The sequence below is a fragment of the Mesoplodon densirostris genome, chromosome 20, assembly GCF_025265405.1.
Source record: "Mesoplodon densirostris isolate mMesDen1 chromosome 20, mMesDen1 primary haplotype, whole genome shotgun sequence".
Taxonomy (NCBI): domain Eukaryota; kingdom Metazoa; phylum Chordata; class Mammalia; order Artiodactyla; family Ziphiidae; genus Mesoplodon; species Mesoplodon densirostris.
The window spans coordinates 12444138-12461748 of record NC_082680.1 but is presented as its reverse complement, the minus strand read 5'-3'; the positions used below and the strand labels follow the sequence as shown (position 1 = coordinate 12461748).

The following is a 17611-nucleotide window of genomic DNA, read 5'->3' as shown; positions in this document are numbered from 1 at the left end:
GAACCCAAAGAGGGGGAATATCACTAAATCCAAATATTCCAGTAGTAGGGATAAGATTTCACAGTTAAATAAGTTATTAAAGTCAGGTGAATAACTTTATTATTCAGTGGCTCTTGATTTCACAGCTGTAACAACAGAGATGGCAAATACCGAGGACTCTGCATGGATTTTCTTTACAGAGGAAAAAAACCCCAACCACTCCAAACACTTAAAAATAAATTAAAACCACACCATTTCCTTTGGAAAGAAAAGATTTTTATGAGCTGTGACCATTCTTGCAAAGGAGTCAGAACCCTGCCTTCCAGCTTCTTAGTGAGTCACTACATTTCCTTCATGTGTGCAGCTCACTGGAAGGTTCTCAAAGGAACAGACAATTACCTTTCCTCCAGCACAGAGGCTTTTGGTCCTAGCATAAAACTCACAGTGTACTTCTAGTATTCTTGTTTTTCCTAGCTCCACGCTTGAAAAAAATGAAGCGTCTGTATTGAGACAGTTTAAAATACATATAGACAAACTTAACATAACTAAAATAAGACTTGTCCTTCAAAGTAGTCACCTTGGGTTTTCCACACTTACCCAAATGACACTGTCATGGTTCAAAACATTTTGGGAAGCCTGCTTTGAGTTTTGCCTTTACAAGACAATTAGGCTCAACTTTACAGCTCCACACTGTTTTTGACTAGTAATGTTGTTTCCTAGCTTAATCGTTTGCTTGACAGCAGATTACTTTTGGTTTGAAAAAATCAGGTGCATTCCCCCAGGGCAGTGGTGACTCGCCGCCACTGGGGAGAGTCAGAGCAGTGCAGGAGAGACTCTGAGGGCAATTAAACAAGGAAGCACTCCAAACTTGTGCAAGGGCCTCACTGGAAGACGTGAATAGCCTCTGAGTATGTTCTGGAGAGGAGATCACATTTATTTGGGCGTAGCAGTTGTGATACGAGTGGTAACAAAACAAAACAAAAAAACCAACCACATGATAATTTCATTTATAAACCTTAATTATATGCATCCATAAGCCTCACTCAGTCTCAAATTTGAATAGCTAGCTAAAAATGGGATTTTTCAACATTCCTCCAAAAATTTTCATCAGAAATGTCCATTTTCAGTTGTTTTCATTCAAAAGCTCTAATAACCAAGATTGTGCAAGAAAAATTTGTTATGACATCATATTAATTGAGGAGAGAAATAAAGTGAGGAGAGAAATAAAGTGGTCTCCTGTAAGGTATTTTCTCTCAAGTACTAAAAAAAAAAAATCCACTTAGACATATAACCAAATGTTATTTAATATCTTAAAAAGTAACACAATCCAAAATGGATATTTCACACAACACTACATAAACATGAACACAATGTTACCACATGGAGGGACTTTCAAATATAGACTTACAAAAATCCCTGTGCTTTTTTTTCTTTTAAGTTATTATACTAAGCATGACAAGTAATCATCATTTACAATATGGTACACCGACACAATAAAAACCATGTTACAAATGTGCTGTTATAAATCAGTAACATTAGGGAAGACATTTCATGAACTGTAATTATTTCATATGAAATACTATACAATATAAACAGAACATCCATCTTGGATGACCTTTACAGCAACCAGAGACCAAGTAATTTAAAAATTTTTTTTTCAGTGCAAACACATTTTATTCAAGGCAGTCTTGGCTGCAAAACTCCTTTCTAACATACAGTAAATCCCACTTGCACTTCTTAATTCATTTACCCTAATGCAATAGTCACATTCAGTCACTCAGAGAAAGATACCTGCAGAATTATGATCCCTTTAAACTTAATGTTGAAATTTAATTCTCTTCTAGAAAGTTGTATCTATGTCAACTACGCTAAGGACCTTAATTTGTAGCTGTCAATACTTACATGAAGGTGACCCTAGGGCAGCTCTAGTCCTAACCCATCCTTGTGTGCACAATACCACACACTGCTTTGCCCTTCCAGTGTGGAAACCATGGCGGTGTATCGGTATGTAAGTGGGGGGATGGGAAGGAGGCAGAGAGGGTGGACCTCGGAAGCAAGGAGCCGTAAGTGCGTACATCAGGATGAACTTCCTGTAACTGCAGAGGATTCGTGTTGGAGGAGACCTCAGATCTCAGATTTGGTAGCTCTTTTCGGTGGGCGCAAGGGAACAGGCCTGCCCAAACTCAGCCCCTGGACAGGGAGGGGGGCAGCCGAACATGGACCAAGCTCAGCCTCACACTGGCTTCCAGAGTCATTGCTGCCTAACCTGGGAAACCCCTTTCCCTGGTTGGCAGGGCATGTGTGTGTGTGTGTGTGTGTGTGTGTGTGTGTGTGTTCACATTTGAAGCCAGCAACGAGCAGACAAAGCCCTGTAACTGATCATAAACATACAATCATCATCAGAAGGTTTAGTTCCCCTTGTGCCTTGTAGAATTCTGAGCCTTGCAAATCAGCAACTGTAAGTCCTAGAACAAGTGTAAGAACACAGGATTCTGTGTGAGAAGAGCTGGCTGGGGAATCCCTCCCTGGGATGCTGCTGTAAAAGACGCAGAGATTAACTCCATCAGGGAGACGCCAATGTCTATGTCCAACACACCAGGAAAGTTAATAACGAACTTTCTCATGGATGTGACTTATGAAATGTCTCCCAGATAAAAATCTATGGCAAAATATTGGATGTATCCTTAATACTGTAAAACCTTCCGAGAGAACTGACAGTGATAGCTGATTCTTTTATCTTACTTGGCAAAGATCAAAGATCAAAGATAGTAACCTCTTTCCTGCCCATATTTTACTAACCCAGAGCAAAGCAATGTCTTCCGTGGCTTTTGCATTCATCTTTCCTGTGTTCTAGCTTCCTCAAGCCCTCAACGTGTGCAGAAATTCGCTCAACAGAAGAGTATGGGTGGGAGGGGCCTGGGGGGCTGGGGAGGAGGGGGAAGGAAGGGATCACTTCTGCGGGGGTCCACTGTCACCTGACAGCGCGCAGATAGCTGGTTCTGTGACTGGCCTGTGATAAACGGAGAAGGTCCCCGACCAGGATCTTTTATCTCATAATTTGAGAAAAAACGCTGAGAACTAGATCAGCTTCCCTGGGAAATCCAGATTCTTCAAAGTAGGGCTCAATATAGTGTACTGAATTTCAGTTGTGCTAGTAAGAAGCACTGTGGAGAGTACTTGATAATGTTTTTAATGAAAATTTCTGTCTCAGCACCTTCCACTGCCAGGAGCAGTCGTGTTCCTGAAAGACAGTATTTTAGCATGGGATTTAGAGAAGCCCAATATGAAACTGTAAACAAGGGTGTATGTCCAGATCTACCTTGGACCACAATAGCATTTGGGTGGATTTCTGTAAAATTCCCAACACCCTGAACTTTTTGAATGAAAATGGACAAAAGTATCAAGTTGTATTCGTTTTCTTTGACTTTATTAGCACACATCAGAAAAATAGCATTGTATTTCGTGATTTCTCATGATGGTCTATCAAACAGATAGAAAATAGATCACTGATAGCTGCCACTGTGTTTCTGGGTAATCTTATGTCACTCCTTCTGTTTATTCATTTCAGGTATGGGTATTACAAATATGACCTGCTTTGTTAGTTGTGAATCCGAATGCTTTGGAAGCACTTTGAGATCCCAGGGTGAGTTTGCAAAGTCCTCGTAGGTTGTGGTTGGCTTTTAATCAAGCTCCAAATACTGCCCATGTTATAAATTGTAAGACTTTTCAAATCAAGATCACTATTGTATTGTGAGCAATATGCCTTTCATTTAAGTTAAAAACTTTATTTTCAAGTACACTTTGTGGTGATAAGTGGTTTATCCTGGGTAGAATTTTACCAAGCTGTGCCAACCTAAAAAACAGACGATGCTTTCGTTACCGCTGAACAGGTTTTTTTTTTTCTCCCCATGGTGACTGCAATATAATTTAAATTTATATTTTAGAAATGCTGGTTGGGTTATGAAAAAGGGAGACTGGGGAACAGCTGGTGTTCAGATTGTTGTGACTCCAGATTAACTTTCAATGGAAGCTTCCTGAACTTGAACTTCACAACATTGGAGAAGCAGTCATTTGTTACTTTTATCCAGCTAGTCCTCTTTCTGCTCTTCTTATTTGTTTCCTTTTTTTGACGGACCCCTCCCCCTTTTCATATGCTTATGAAGGTCCCCTGAGATGTGCAAAATATATAAAATGAAATACGAATTATGGAACAGAAGTTGTGGATACAAAGCACAGCTCTTTTAATTCGAATGAAGTCTGAGCTCGATACGGTAGCATGCAAGTAGTGAAGGCAGAGAGGCCCAAAGTGCTTCAAAGCTGGCAGCCCAAATTTCTGGTGTGTCTTGTGACCAAAAACCTAGAATTCAAATCAGATTTTATAGGAGTAAACAGCTTGCTAAATTATGTTTATCAAGTGGCTCTTGGTGGGAGAGAACTCGTAGCAGGAATGAGGTCCGGGGCTGGTGGCAGGAGCCGGGGCAGGGGAGACAAGAAATTTAAACTTCCTTTTCATTCATAACAAATTCAAGTGTGCTTTTGTGGGGAAGAAGAGAGACAGGTTTACAGGTGAGAGTGAAATAATGCCGTCAGAGAAAAACCATGGCAATGAAACAGTCACAAGTCCACAGAGGCAATCACTGACACACACACAGAACGCCATGGCCTAATGGTCAAGAAAGTTTTCAACTTTGCTTTTCCGAACAATACACTTGAACACACTGCTGCCGTTTCATCAAATTTATGGAGGTAGTTATATGTAAAAATAAAAATTACCATAAAGTAATATGCTGTATCATAATAATACATACGTGTGCAAAATGCCGACAGATGGGTTGACCCTTTAAAGTTGAACACTACACAGAGATTCAACCAGATTCAGTTTTGTAAACCTTTCCGTTGATAAACTCTAAGTGAATCTAGATAAGCAGCCATGGGCCACAAAGCTATCGTTTCCTGGAGGAAAAGGATGCTGGCAAAGCTTGGAGTGGGTCACTGAGAACATCACTGCAGACCATCTAGGGTCATACTTGTAATGTGCTTCCCGCCACCACTTCTCCCCCGTTCAAGAATCCCGAGTCGATTCAGACGGGCACATTTCTACATGGAACGTCTGCTCACATCATATCCTCTTTGAAGTCCATCATTTCTATGCTAATGGCTGCTGGTCTAAGGGAGTTTTTTTTTTTTTTTTTTTTTTTTTTTAATCATGTACCTCATAGCATCAGGCAAAGAGTGGTACACATTTTATTCCAATGTCTTCTGTAAACCTAGTTCTTGTGAAATATTGATAAATTCATATTTTAAAGCTTCTCTTAAAGGTAATGCTTTCCTTTGCTGTTCACACAGTATTTGATTATTATAATGGCTACTTTAGGAGGATCAGCTAGAGGCTGATGTATTGTTTCAATGGTTCTATTATTTATGAACTGATAGTATGACAGACGCTGGAGGGCAGGGTTTTGGGGAAAAAAAAGAATTTAGTAACTGTGTGGCATACAACTCCCCAAGGAAACAGACTCTGTATATGGTCTATTTGATACGTTATCATTCCTCCCAGACAAATTTAAGCAGTGAGAGAAGAGTGCATTTCTGAGCAATCAAGGCATGCCTTGGAGGAAATAAGGCATGAGACTGAAAGCCAATTGACTTAAGCATATTAAAGGTGTGGGAGTTTGCCAAGAAACGTGCTCAAGTTTCACTATAAGCACAAAAAAAGGAATCTATACTAAACTTGATGAGTCCAGTTTGACCCAATGCAACTTCCAGATATCTGAAAAAAGCATGAGGAAGGATCCAAATGTTTCAAGAAATAGTTCAACTGTGTATATGACTCCACTCTTTAAACAGATGGCTAGTGATTCAACCTAATACCGAAGCAGAAGTGTTTCACAGATTCTATGCCAATTCCTGAAATCTGAGGTGAAAATATTTGGATATATATTTTATGGTATATGGCTCCAAACATCACATGCCACTTAACTAAATAAAACTTTTTGTCAGACCATTTACTCGTGTCACATGTAACCTTTTTGTGAATAATTTTCCACTATCTATAGATTTATTCCATGGTTCTTATAAAATAAGACATGGGAACTTTGCGGTGCCTCTCTCTTAGAAGGCTGAATCTCGGTTATTTGTAATCCCTTTGCTGCTGAGAAACTTCTTTGTATTCAACATGACATATTGTAAACCAAAGCAAAATGTTAACAAACGATTCTGAAATAAGTTGGGCTAAAAAAACTATACATCTACCTAAAGATGCCTCCTGAAACTGGTTATGAAGTATCTGTAAACATTACTCTGGCATAGTTCATGTATGCATAATTGTGATTCTAATAAATTTCAGGGGCGTACAAGTTAGGATTACACCACACTTGCAGAATGATCACATTCTGTTGTTAATTACATGGGCACATGTATATTTCTAATCAAAAAGTATTTTAAAGTTTTCTCTATAGATATCTTCCCAGGAATAAAAGGCCTGAAGTTCAACTCCCTCTAAATTTGCTCTTTCCTATAACCACTAAAAATTCTCTCCCACAGCCTAATTTAGGCATTCTATTTAAAACTACATAAAATAGATTTATGTCCTTCCATTAGAAAGAATAACGTCCCCAGGCCGTAGTCTTCATTTGTATCACAAAGAACATTTTGATTTTAAACAAATGATCATATCTATTATAGTAAGATAGCATCACCGTCAAGTATCACAAGGAGGAAATGATCTTCCTTCAGTATCTGATGAACACCTTTACAAGTCCCCACTACCTCTCCCATCACTTAGTCCTGTGCCCCAGCCAGGCTGGGAGACCCTTCCTTTGTCCATTTCAGATTCAAAGGCCTATATTCCTGTTTGTGATTATGGAAGGTTAAAAAAATCAGACAAGCATCCATGACACTTAAAATCCTGAAAACAAACACTCCCAGTATTTGGATCACGACCCCTTCTGACACACTTCCATGGGCTCCTGCAAAATCTTGTCACGAAAACTCACAGTGCAAAATGACTGGGGCCTAAACGATTCACACACAAAGGGCTGGGGTCCCTTTTAGTCAGTTTGGCATTGATCTCCCTCAAGGTAGACCCTTGCATTTGACATGTTGTGGAGGCTTAGTTTTTTTTGTTTTGTTTTGTTTTTTGTTTTTGGAAGTGTCAAGGATCAGTGTTCTGTGGCACCACTTGGTCACAGACTGGGAGCAACACGCATCTGTGGCATTTTAGAATGGACTTGGCAACTGCATGACATCGAAAATGCATATTACACTGACAGTGTCTAGACTTTCCTATGTGTGCTCAGTTACAATTAGTGAAGCAAAAGTATACATATCACCCCTACTGCTATTCTTGTTGCTACAGAGCCATAAATGTGAAAAGCAATACTCTGAAATAAAGATTTTGTTGTTGTTGTTTTTTGCCCTAGCCTACTTAGCAGCACAGTTTAAGTCAACACAAAAACTGCCGTTGAGATGCTTGTCTTTCCAAAGATGTAAACATCAGTCCCAGTGCCGTAAACTTGGCTGTATCGAACGAGACAGGAGATCTGACGCAGAATGACTGTCACACACTAGTAACAGAAGCTTGCAAGCAGCTGGAAGGTTTCTGTAATTTCTCAGCTTCGTTTGTGGGGCTGTCCGTACTTGCTCGGAAATTGAAGGCCGGGCCGGCTCCACCATGGGCCGGGCTCCAGGTAGGGTTCTGACGACGGTTACTTTCAACAATGCTTGATGTGTTGGAAGCCAGGCTCTCCCGAGTGCTAAAAGAGTAAAAAGGTTTTGTTTTGTTTGGTTTGGTTTGGTTTGGAACATAAATAATTATATATTGAGCCCTAGAGGAAGAGCAAATGATGCAGTTAATGGATTTCCTCTGTCGGTTCATCATGTCATGTATATACCATCTCATGCTGATTACTCACATATGCTCCTCCAACTTGGACTTGGGCAGCTTTCACAAGACATGTTATAATCAGCAGCATACTGAATAAAGGGTTTTTATACAGCTAAATAAATGTCTTCCCTTGCCTTTCACACTCAAGGAAACACCTTCGAGATCTGATGTGATAGATGGCTATCGTGTTCGTTTTTTAAAAAGAATAGTCTTCATAAATATACATAGGTAATGATTTCATTTCAGGCTTGAAACTCATTGATAGAACTGCTCCTGAATAAACTCCATAATTTTACCCTGATGATTTTGTTTTCACTCTTGATTAGCAGATTTTTTTTTTTTTTTTTTTTTTTTTTTCTTTTTGCGGTATGCGGGCCTCTCACTGTTGTGGCCTCTCCCGTTGCGGAGCACAGGCTCCGGACGCGCAGGCCCAGCGGCCATGGCTCACGGGCCCAGCCGCTCCGCGGCATATGGGATCCTCCCAGACCGGGGCACGAACCCGTATCCCCTGCATCGGCAGGCGGACTCCCAACCACTGCGCCACCAGGGAGGCCCTGATTAGCAGATTTTTGACTCTGGCGGTGAACTTCAAGCAGGCCACTAGCCAGTATGCCACACTGATGGGAATAAAATTCTTTTTAAACACTTCATTCCTCTGTTTCAAACATATAACGTTATAGTAAAAAATACATTCTATTTTCAGATAAGGAATCTTAGGTTTTCCCTGTTTACATTGATTTGGTAGAAATATTTTATTTTTTAAAGGATTCTTATAGAACAGAGGTGATTTAAAGGCTTTAGTATTTCGATTTCTCTTTTAGTTTTTCTAATTTAGAAATACTTGAAGCTATTTTATTGTTCCAAGAGGTTTATAACATTTAACATGTCAAATGCGTAGGGCAATAGCAGAAATAAGATTACTTGGCCTGATTGATCAGAACTGAATGGGTTTCATGTTCAAGGTCCTCAAAATGGTTGTAAGAAACATCAGCTTACAAAGAGGTGGAAGAAACCATAATGATGCTCAAAACATCCACTCTACTGGATAGATTCAAGATGTATAAAATATTCTACATGTTGGTCCCCATCTCCAATTGAAGGTCAAACTACATAGGGGACATCCTCACCAGCTCACTTTCATTCCCATCCTAAACTGATAGCAATTCTGTCTGAGCATTATACCTTGGCAGCCATTCCTGACAGGTTATTTCACCCTAATCCCCTTGCGGCCTTAAGTTTGCTTCTCATCAAAAAGCCAAGAGTTAATTGTTTAAAAGGAATGTTGTTCACTGGCTACCTAAAAGACAACTGGACCCTTCCTGACTGCAGAGGGCACCTCTGGAAGGTTAATACATTCATAGAAGTAAGTTACGTTCTCTCATGAGGCTTATCGTAAATCTGGGCATGCCTAAAGAATACTCCAAAACGTCATCACTAAAGCAATGGAAAGTGCTAGACTTACTTACTTACCTGCTTTACACCTCCTCTAAGAAAATTCATCAGAGGTTTTCCAGGAATACCACTGAGGGTCCCGTGGAGGAAGGAGGAAGGGTAATAAACATGTAGAACCTCAAAGAGGTCACGGCACGTTCCTTCAGTTTCATTCTTAATCACAGTAATAACTTTTTATGGCATTTGACTTCCTCATCTTTAAAAGAGGGTGAGTTATGTGTCATACCTACTCACTGAGTGACTCAGAAGAAGAAATAAGCAATAATGAAGAATCTGTACACCAAAAAGCTAGAGAAACATAAGCTATTTCTGTTGTCCATCTGGCATCTGATGAATTAAGTAGCCACTGTGGGTAGGCTTGGGAATCTATACACTAGTAACGCCGTTTTTTTTTCTATGGGAAAATGAATTTTGAGGTCTCAGGGATCCACTTTTAAACCAGCTTTTGAGGCGGGAGTTTAATTTATCAAGACCCTACTGTATGCCAGGCACCATCAACACACATCATCGCAACAGATGGTCTAAGGTAGGAGCTATCTGTACTCAGATCACCCTTGACCACGGCCAACATATTAATAATGATAAATACATATAGCGTTCCAGTGTCTCCAAAGGGTATATCTCATTATTGATGTGACACAGAGTACAATGTGTGACAGTCATATGGAAGGCTGTGGATATGATGGTGAAACAGTTCATGGAGATGGAAGGTTAGCAGTAACAAGAGACCTCAAATTTAAAATTTCTTACTTTTTTAAAGAGAACTAACGGAGTACAACATTAAAAATAACATCTCAGGAATTTATAGGCAGAAAAACTGAACCAAGAGGCCCTGCTGTTCCTCTGGCTGCACACGTTGCCCTTGGGCCCACACCCGGACGGCACAGTACACTATGCAGACACATCCCTGGCAGCCTGAATCCCTCTGGTTTTCATATTGTGTTTATCAACTGGTTTTTGGCCTCAGAAGAGCAGGCTTTGCATGTCGGGATTTTTCATTTGCAATATTAGATCTCACAGCATAGTTTAAGTTTCTGCCTTGTTTCCTTCTCTCAGTGCCCTTTGGTTCCCAAAAAGAGGGACTGAAGAATTTTGGAAACGTGGCTGAACGTGACCTCTGAGCCAACACTGAAGACTGAGAGTATGAAGGTCATCTTTTTTGATTTTGATTTTTCTCTTTTTTTTGGCAGTGGGGAGGTTAGATCTTAGTTGCTCTGTCAATTATTTACTGAAAATTCTGAATAAACGGCCTACTTAAGATTCCTGTATCTTGCAGTGATGGAGAGGTGTCAGTGTGGTAATACTATATGGCTGTAATACTCCTCACGCTGGAGAATAAAACTCCCTGTAACTCAAATATTCTCCTTCGCAGACCATTTTCATACATCAGAAAGGTAAATTAGTGAATTTATTGAAGTATAGGGAGATACTTCAAATAAGATAAAATAAAATTTTAAAGTAGTTTAAAAATAGTTATAGAAAATAACTTTGTCACCCAGCTTCTAACCAAAGGATATTAATTATGAAAGGGGTAAAATTAGGGATTGTTCTGTAGATTCTCTAACTGCATGAAATTTATTGGTGATCTACCTTTTTCTGTAGAGAAAATTCCACCTAATAACACTGGGCAGATACATAGCTCCTGGGTGAAGATTGTCTCCTTAGGAAGACCTTTTTCTTCTACCAGGACAACGCATTTGACCTCGAGTACATTATTAAAGCAATGCAAATAAGCTTAGTTCAAGAAATAATCCCATTCATAAATTCCATATTCTGTACTCCAAATTTAGAGATAATAAAATATATTCTGTGGAGAGATTGGTTCAATGATTACATGAACATTTCTTTTTACTTGTTCCCAAACAAAAAACTTTCAATATTATGCAGTGGTAAGGTTTTGAGTTAGAACCCACTAAACTACTCTCAAGGTCTCCTTAGCAGCTATCTCTGGAGTATTGCAGTTTTCCCTCCGTGGAGGTCCAGGGGCCAAGAGGGCCAAATGAATTGCTGGAAACTGGTGCAGAGAAGCATCAGGCAGGGAGAGGCTATATAATAAGAAACAGTAGAGCATAACGTCCAGGCAAATGACCCACACCTTCCATAAGCGATGGTACTGAACTTCTACCATCAATAGCAGACTTTCAATTATGCTTATCTGGTATCCCTACTAGGAAATCAAGAGGAAAAACAAGAGCTGAAGAGGGAAGTAGAGAGAAAAGAATATATAAAATAATTGGTCAAGATTCGATTTGGGATTAAAAAATATTTAGCAAAAATTATGTCTTAGAAAAGTCACTTAATAGGCCAGTAGTTTTCAGACTGAGTGTCATGGTCCCCTGAAGCCTCTTAGGGTCCTGGAGGGATGGGCAGAGGAGATCTGGGGCTCCTGGTCTCTACTTTAACCAGAGTGCCATCTCTGTGGTTTGTTTAGACATTAGACTTCCACACATGCGTTAACTTGGAAAAGAAGGTTACACGACAATAAAAAAAAATTAATAATAATAATAAAAAGAACTAGCCCTTTAAGAAATAACAAAGGCCTAATAAGGGACAAACAGAATAACGATCCCCAATTCTGATTTTGGAATGCTCTGTCCCCAAATTATCCATAGATAGAGTGAAATGATCACAACATAACTAATTTTAATTCTTAATAATTAAAATAAATATATGAACTACATAATCATATCTCAGACTTGTTAAAATAATAAATACTGTAAAAAGCTGGGAATCACAACTAATGGGAGATGTCAGTCTCTCAACGTTATTTCTGCATCTCAGAGTCACCAATCTGGAGTAGAATCTAGAAGCAGAATCAGGTCCCAAATTGCTCTTGGAAGAGAAGGAAGAATTAAGGAGAAAAAAGGAAAGTTGCAAAGACTCCCTTTTGTTTTCTAAACCCCTGAACCACTTCACTGCATTGGACGTGGCCGTCGGGCACTGCACACTCTTAGCTGTCAACCTCTGCTGAATTACCAGCACCTACTGAAAAGAAGCCACCACGATCAGCATGCCTAAATGGTGTTAGTTCTGCAGGAGGAGAAAGAAAAGTGCTGGCACATGCTTTGAACTAATGGAGCACAGGCCCCTAATCTTTATATAACAGGAACAGGTTCCATGTGTCTGCAGACTTTTGAGCAGTGAGAAGAAGGTGTATGAGAGCAAGGGGCGAGGGCGGCATAAAAAGTCGGGATTAAAATAGTTAACAGGCTTCTAGGTCCACTGGAAAGGTTTTGAAATTGGCTATCATATTCTCATTAGAAGGACTCCCCATCCTTGAGTCCATCAAGTTATTCCCAACCCCTACCTCCCACCTCCACATTGACTACTCATTCTACTCAAAAAGTTACTATTTTTGAAGGACCTTTAAAAAAAACCCTTCCTTTATCAGCATGGTGGCAATATAAACATCGAAGGAAAAATACTGGGAAATGTTGGTCTTAGATTGGATGGGAAGGAGCCAACCCACCAGTCCAGATTGGTGATCTCTACAGCTGCAGAAACATTTGTTTCAATTCCTGAAAAAGAAGTCAGAAACAGGCTGTTAACAATACAACTCACACAACTCTCAACCCTCATTCACAGAACTGAGACTGTGAAATCAGAAACCTTCCGAGTTATTTTATAAAGCCCCAGGCCCCGGTAGGTGTATGTGTGTGCAGAGAGATGCCTCTTCCTACCGTGGGGAGTTGAATCCACTGTCCACCGTGATACTGCTGCTGTCCATGCTGTCCAGGCGCGCTGAATGGGTGGCCCTCTGGTTGCTGCTGCTGTCGGTTTCCTTTGGGGCAAGGAGGGTGAGGTTCTTCTCAAATTTCCTCTGCAAGTCTCTTTCCTTCTCCCTTTCCAGGAGCCACTGCATGGTGCCCACATCGTCTCTGTTTTTCTCCTCCTCTGTGTTCTTGTTTGCCCCTTCCTCAGACTCATCATCATCAGAGACGTTGTAATAGTCAAAAGAGGCCTCCTGGTTCCCCACTGACTCCTGCTGACGCTGGGAAGCTGGCATGGCTTGTGCAGCCGAGGTCCCTAGGGACGGCTCCAGTTTCTCACATCGGCCTGGCAGTGTGTCCGCAGGTGTCTTAGGGTGAGATTTGAGGATGGACAGGCTTGATTTGTGATAGCTGTTTACAGACAAGGTGCTGTGAAGAGGTTTGAACAGTGTGTCTTTGCTGAATATCTCTTTCCTCTTGTCCAGGCTGCTGGGCTCGGCACTGTGATGCTGGATGAGGCGTCCATTGGCAATCCCTTCGGCCACAGCGCCCAAAGCCACTGGGCCCCCACCCGGCCCCTTTGGCGACTCCTCCTTGTGTCCTACAGGCTCCCTGGAGGGATGTGGGGCCTGCCTGTCCGACAGAGGCAGCTTTTTCACCCCTTCCGCCAGGGTCAGAGTGTCATGGTCCTCTTTGTTCTTTCCCAGAGGTGACGGCGCCGTGAGCACCGTCTCGCTGGAGGTGTTACACTGGAAATAGTCATCTGCAGCTGTTTTTGTTGGACAAGAGTTGAGTTCACCAAAGGATGGCAAACTCTCGGGCGGTTTGCCTGGCTCCAAGAGGCTGCAAACACTGGGAGGTTCCTTGCTGCCACTGACTATTTCTGGAATACACACCTCTTTGTAGCTTGTGGATGAAATGTGAGCCCTTTGATGACTGACAGTCTGTGTAGGCCTTAAAGTACTGTCATCAATGTAGGATTGGCTGGGGGTCTGGTCATCTTGGCTACAGCCTTCAGCCAGGTCTTCAGGCATCCCCAGGGAAGAAGCACCCAGAGGACCTTTGGAGTTATCCATGGATCTGGACCTCTCCTTGGCCTTGTTGGATCTCTCATTCCTGGACCTTCGGTCCTGGGTATGGCTGTGGCTTCGGTGCACTTTTGAGTGGGAGCTTCCCCTGGAAGGCTCAGGAAAAGGCATCTCAGTTCTCCTTTTGGCCAGTTCCCCAGACACGTCCCATTCTGGAGTCATGGGGAAATGAGACTCAATCACGTTTGCATTGCTATGCATGATGAAGTTATCACCTTTGTGTTCGATGATGAAGCAGCCTTCCCGGGGAGCCCTGGTAAGAGGATCGCAAAAGTCATACTCTCTTTCACCCGGGATGTCCAGATGGGAACCATCTGACGGGTCTCCTTTGGACACTCGTGTCTTGCTGTGCGACCGAGACTTCCCGTGAGACTTGCGATGAGTCCGACTCTTTTTACTTCTTCCACTGTGATGGGCGGAGGACCCGGCTTTACTCCTATGCGCTTTCTCTTCTTCAAGTTTCTTCATTAGTGCAGTGTGCCTCATGACATTTTCCACAGTCAAGTCTGGGTTAATACGCCGAATGATCTCCATTTCCACCTCCCGAGGGATAGTAGCTGGCGTGTCCTCATCTCGCAGGGGCCACTCTTCGGGAGGAAACTGGGCGGAAAAATTGGCTAGCTGTTTGGTCTTGTCTTTTTTAAAACTGAGCCGGAATAACTTGAGCCCAAATTTTTTGGACTGCTTTTCACTATCTTTAGGTTTGGAGAGAGTTTCCGTCTTATATGAAAAGTTGACAGTACTTTTGCTCTTTTCAGTGGGTGGCACCTGGAAGAGGGAAGGAGGGCAGTACGGGTCTTTGCAGTCCTTGGCGGGCTTCCTCTGCAGGGTGGCCGTGTGCACGCCGTGCACATCTTCCCTGCAGCAGTGGCAAGAGTCGCAGTGGTTCCTGGGCAACGTTCTTTCCCTGACGCAGCCTGAGGCAGAGGGCGTGATGGTCCCGGGCTGGGGAGAGGTACACTGAGACCTGTCAGGTATCCTCTCATCCAAATGGTACCATTTACTGTTAGTTCTTATGAGGGAAGGAGTTATGAAATAAGTCTGTGGGGTTACGATGAAGTAACCATCTGGAGTCGGGTAGATCTTCCGCTCCCGGACCAGCGTGTTCAGCGTATGCCGGAGGATTTCTTGGCTTGGGGTGGGAACACCTGAAACCCAAAGGACACACTCGTGAGAATGAAGAGGGGACGTGTGGTTGATTCCGGAGTTTTCCAAGCATGCTCTGGACTGAATGGTCCCCCTGCCGACCCGATCCCCATGTTCAAGCCCCGAACCCCAATGTGACAGTAATAGGACGTGGGGTGTTTGGGAGGTGATGAGGTTTATTTAGATGAGGTCATGAGCGTGCAGCCTCTATGATGTGGCGTTATGAGAAGAGGAAGAGACTAAGCCCTCTCTCTCTCTCTCTCTCTCTCTCTCTCTCTCTTTCTCTCTCTGTGACTTGAGGGTATGGCTGTCTGCACAACAGGAAGAGGGCTCTCACCTGACACCAAATCTGCAGGTGCCTTGATCTTGGACTTCCCCGCCCCCAGAATTGTGAGAAATAAATGTCTGTTGTTTCAGCCACCCAGTCCATGGTATTTTGTTACAGTAGCCCGAACCGACTAAAACAGAATCTAACTAATTTTGCAAGCCTCTAAGTAGTATCATACAGAAACTAAGCAGGATTCACACGTGTTCATTGAGTTTAGTGTGAATCCTAGTTTTCTCTGATAACTCTTATGGAATATTAGTACCAACAGAACAGGAAAATATAAAGGCTGGGAAGAGAGACATGGATGATAGATGGGGTTAGGTGGCTACTGTTGTTAAAAACCTTTACTGAACTGAATCATTAAAGACAGAATTTTGTTTTTGGCCTCCCGGCATGTGGGATCTTACTTCCCCAACCAGAGATTGAACCCGTGCCCCCTGCAGTGGAAGCACTGAGTCCTAACCACTGGACTGCCAGGGAATTCCCAAAGACAGAATATTTTTAAATGAAGAAAAAACATTTTCAGTATATATAAATTTACAAAAAAGACTTTTTCAATAAAAGCAACTAGGGAAACAGGGTTGAAATAGCCATCTTGGCATTGAAAAACAAATCTAAAATACATAGAGGCTACCACGTACACTTGGAGTTACTCCATACACTCATTTTAAGATTAAGTTTACTTAATAAACTTAATTTTGTAAATTATATCAAAGGGCAACTAGACTTGACCATTGTTTAGGACGTACTCTCCAATTTTGAAATCATCACCTTCAAATTTGAAAGTGATTGGTGGAATTCAGGTGAGAACTTCATCCTTGTTGGCATGAGCCAGCAGGATGAAGGTGGTTTCTCAGATTCATAACCAGAGAGCTCTAATAAATACACCAGTGAAAGCTTAGAGGCTCTACATCTATCTGGTCGCTGAGTCCCAAACTGCTGTCTTTGCTAGAATAGAAATTCCAGGAAAAAATCACAGATATTCCTTTGTACAGGGACTGACATTTTTTTCAAAGGGTTTTATTTTATTTATTTATTTATTTTTGTGGTACGTGGGCCTCTCACTGTCGTGGCCTCTCCCGTTGCGGAGCACAGGCTCCGGACGCGCAGCCTCAGCGGCCATGGCTCACGGGCCCAGCCGCTCCGCGGCATGCGGGATCCTCCCGGACCGGGGCATGAACCCGTGTCCCCTGCATCGGCAGGCGGACTCCCAACCACTGTGCCACCAGGGAAGCCCTCAAAGGGTTTTGTGTGCACGTTTAAGCATTGTCTACTTTGAGATAATTAAGAACATACATTCTTAAGAGAGTATAAATTCTCTAGGCTATAGAGCATTTACTTTATTTCTTTAGTATTCTCCCTTCCTCAGTGCCAGGCAAGTCAAGGGTGATAATATTTCTAAGACTGACCTGAATGATGTCATTTGGAAATAGGTCAGGTTGAATCATCCTGGCAATATTCAACCGTGTCTGACCCACAAAAATGGCAATTTCAGTGGAGATTGAAAGCGCGCCACCCCCCATTCATATGTTTAAGTCCTAAACCCCAGTACCCCAGAATGTGACCTTATTTAGACATGTGGTCTTTATAGAGATAATCAAGTTAAAATGAGGTCATTAGAGTGAGCCCTAAGCCACTATGACAAGGGGAAATTTGGACATAGAGACATCACAGAGAAAAGACGATGTGAAGAGACCCTGGTAGAAGGCAGCTAACTACTAGCCAAGGGGAGAGGCTGGGACAGATTCTCCCCTCACAGCCCTCAGAAGAAACCAACCAACTCTGCTGATACTTTGATTTGGGACTTGTAGCATCCAGAACTGTAAGACGAGCCACCTGTACTTTGTTATGACTGTTTTAGAGAACTACTACAGCTGGTATCACCTTAGGCAACTCGCTTAACCTCTCTGAGCCTCTACTGACTGTCATCAAAATGTGGACAATAATAGTACCTACCTTCAGAGGGTTGTTGTGAGTTTAAATGAGTTCAGTGTATGAAGAACAGTGCTTGACACAGTGAGTG

The 17611-nt window shown here is 42.1% G+C and overlaps 1 protein-coding gene across 3 annotated transcripts in view; it reads right to left on the bottom strand.

Annotated features, from left to right (window-relative positions):
• Positions 1-5154: 5154 nt before the first annotated feature.
• STOX2 (storkhead box 2) overlaps positions 5155-17611 on the bottom strand; it is a 199241-nt gene continuing 186784 nt past the window's right edge. For all 3 annotated transcript variants that reach the window (XM_060085796.1, XM_060085797.1, XM_060085798.1), the window contains 2 exons: positions 12997-15262; positions 5155-7733 (listed from right to left, as the gene is read on the bottom strand). In XM_060085796.1, coding sequence (XP_059941779.1) covers positions 7538-7733; positions 12997-15262 — 2462 coding nt within the window. In that variant the 3' untranslated portion in view covers positions 5155-7537. The remainder of the gene's footprint in view (positions 7734-12996; positions 15263-17611) is intronic.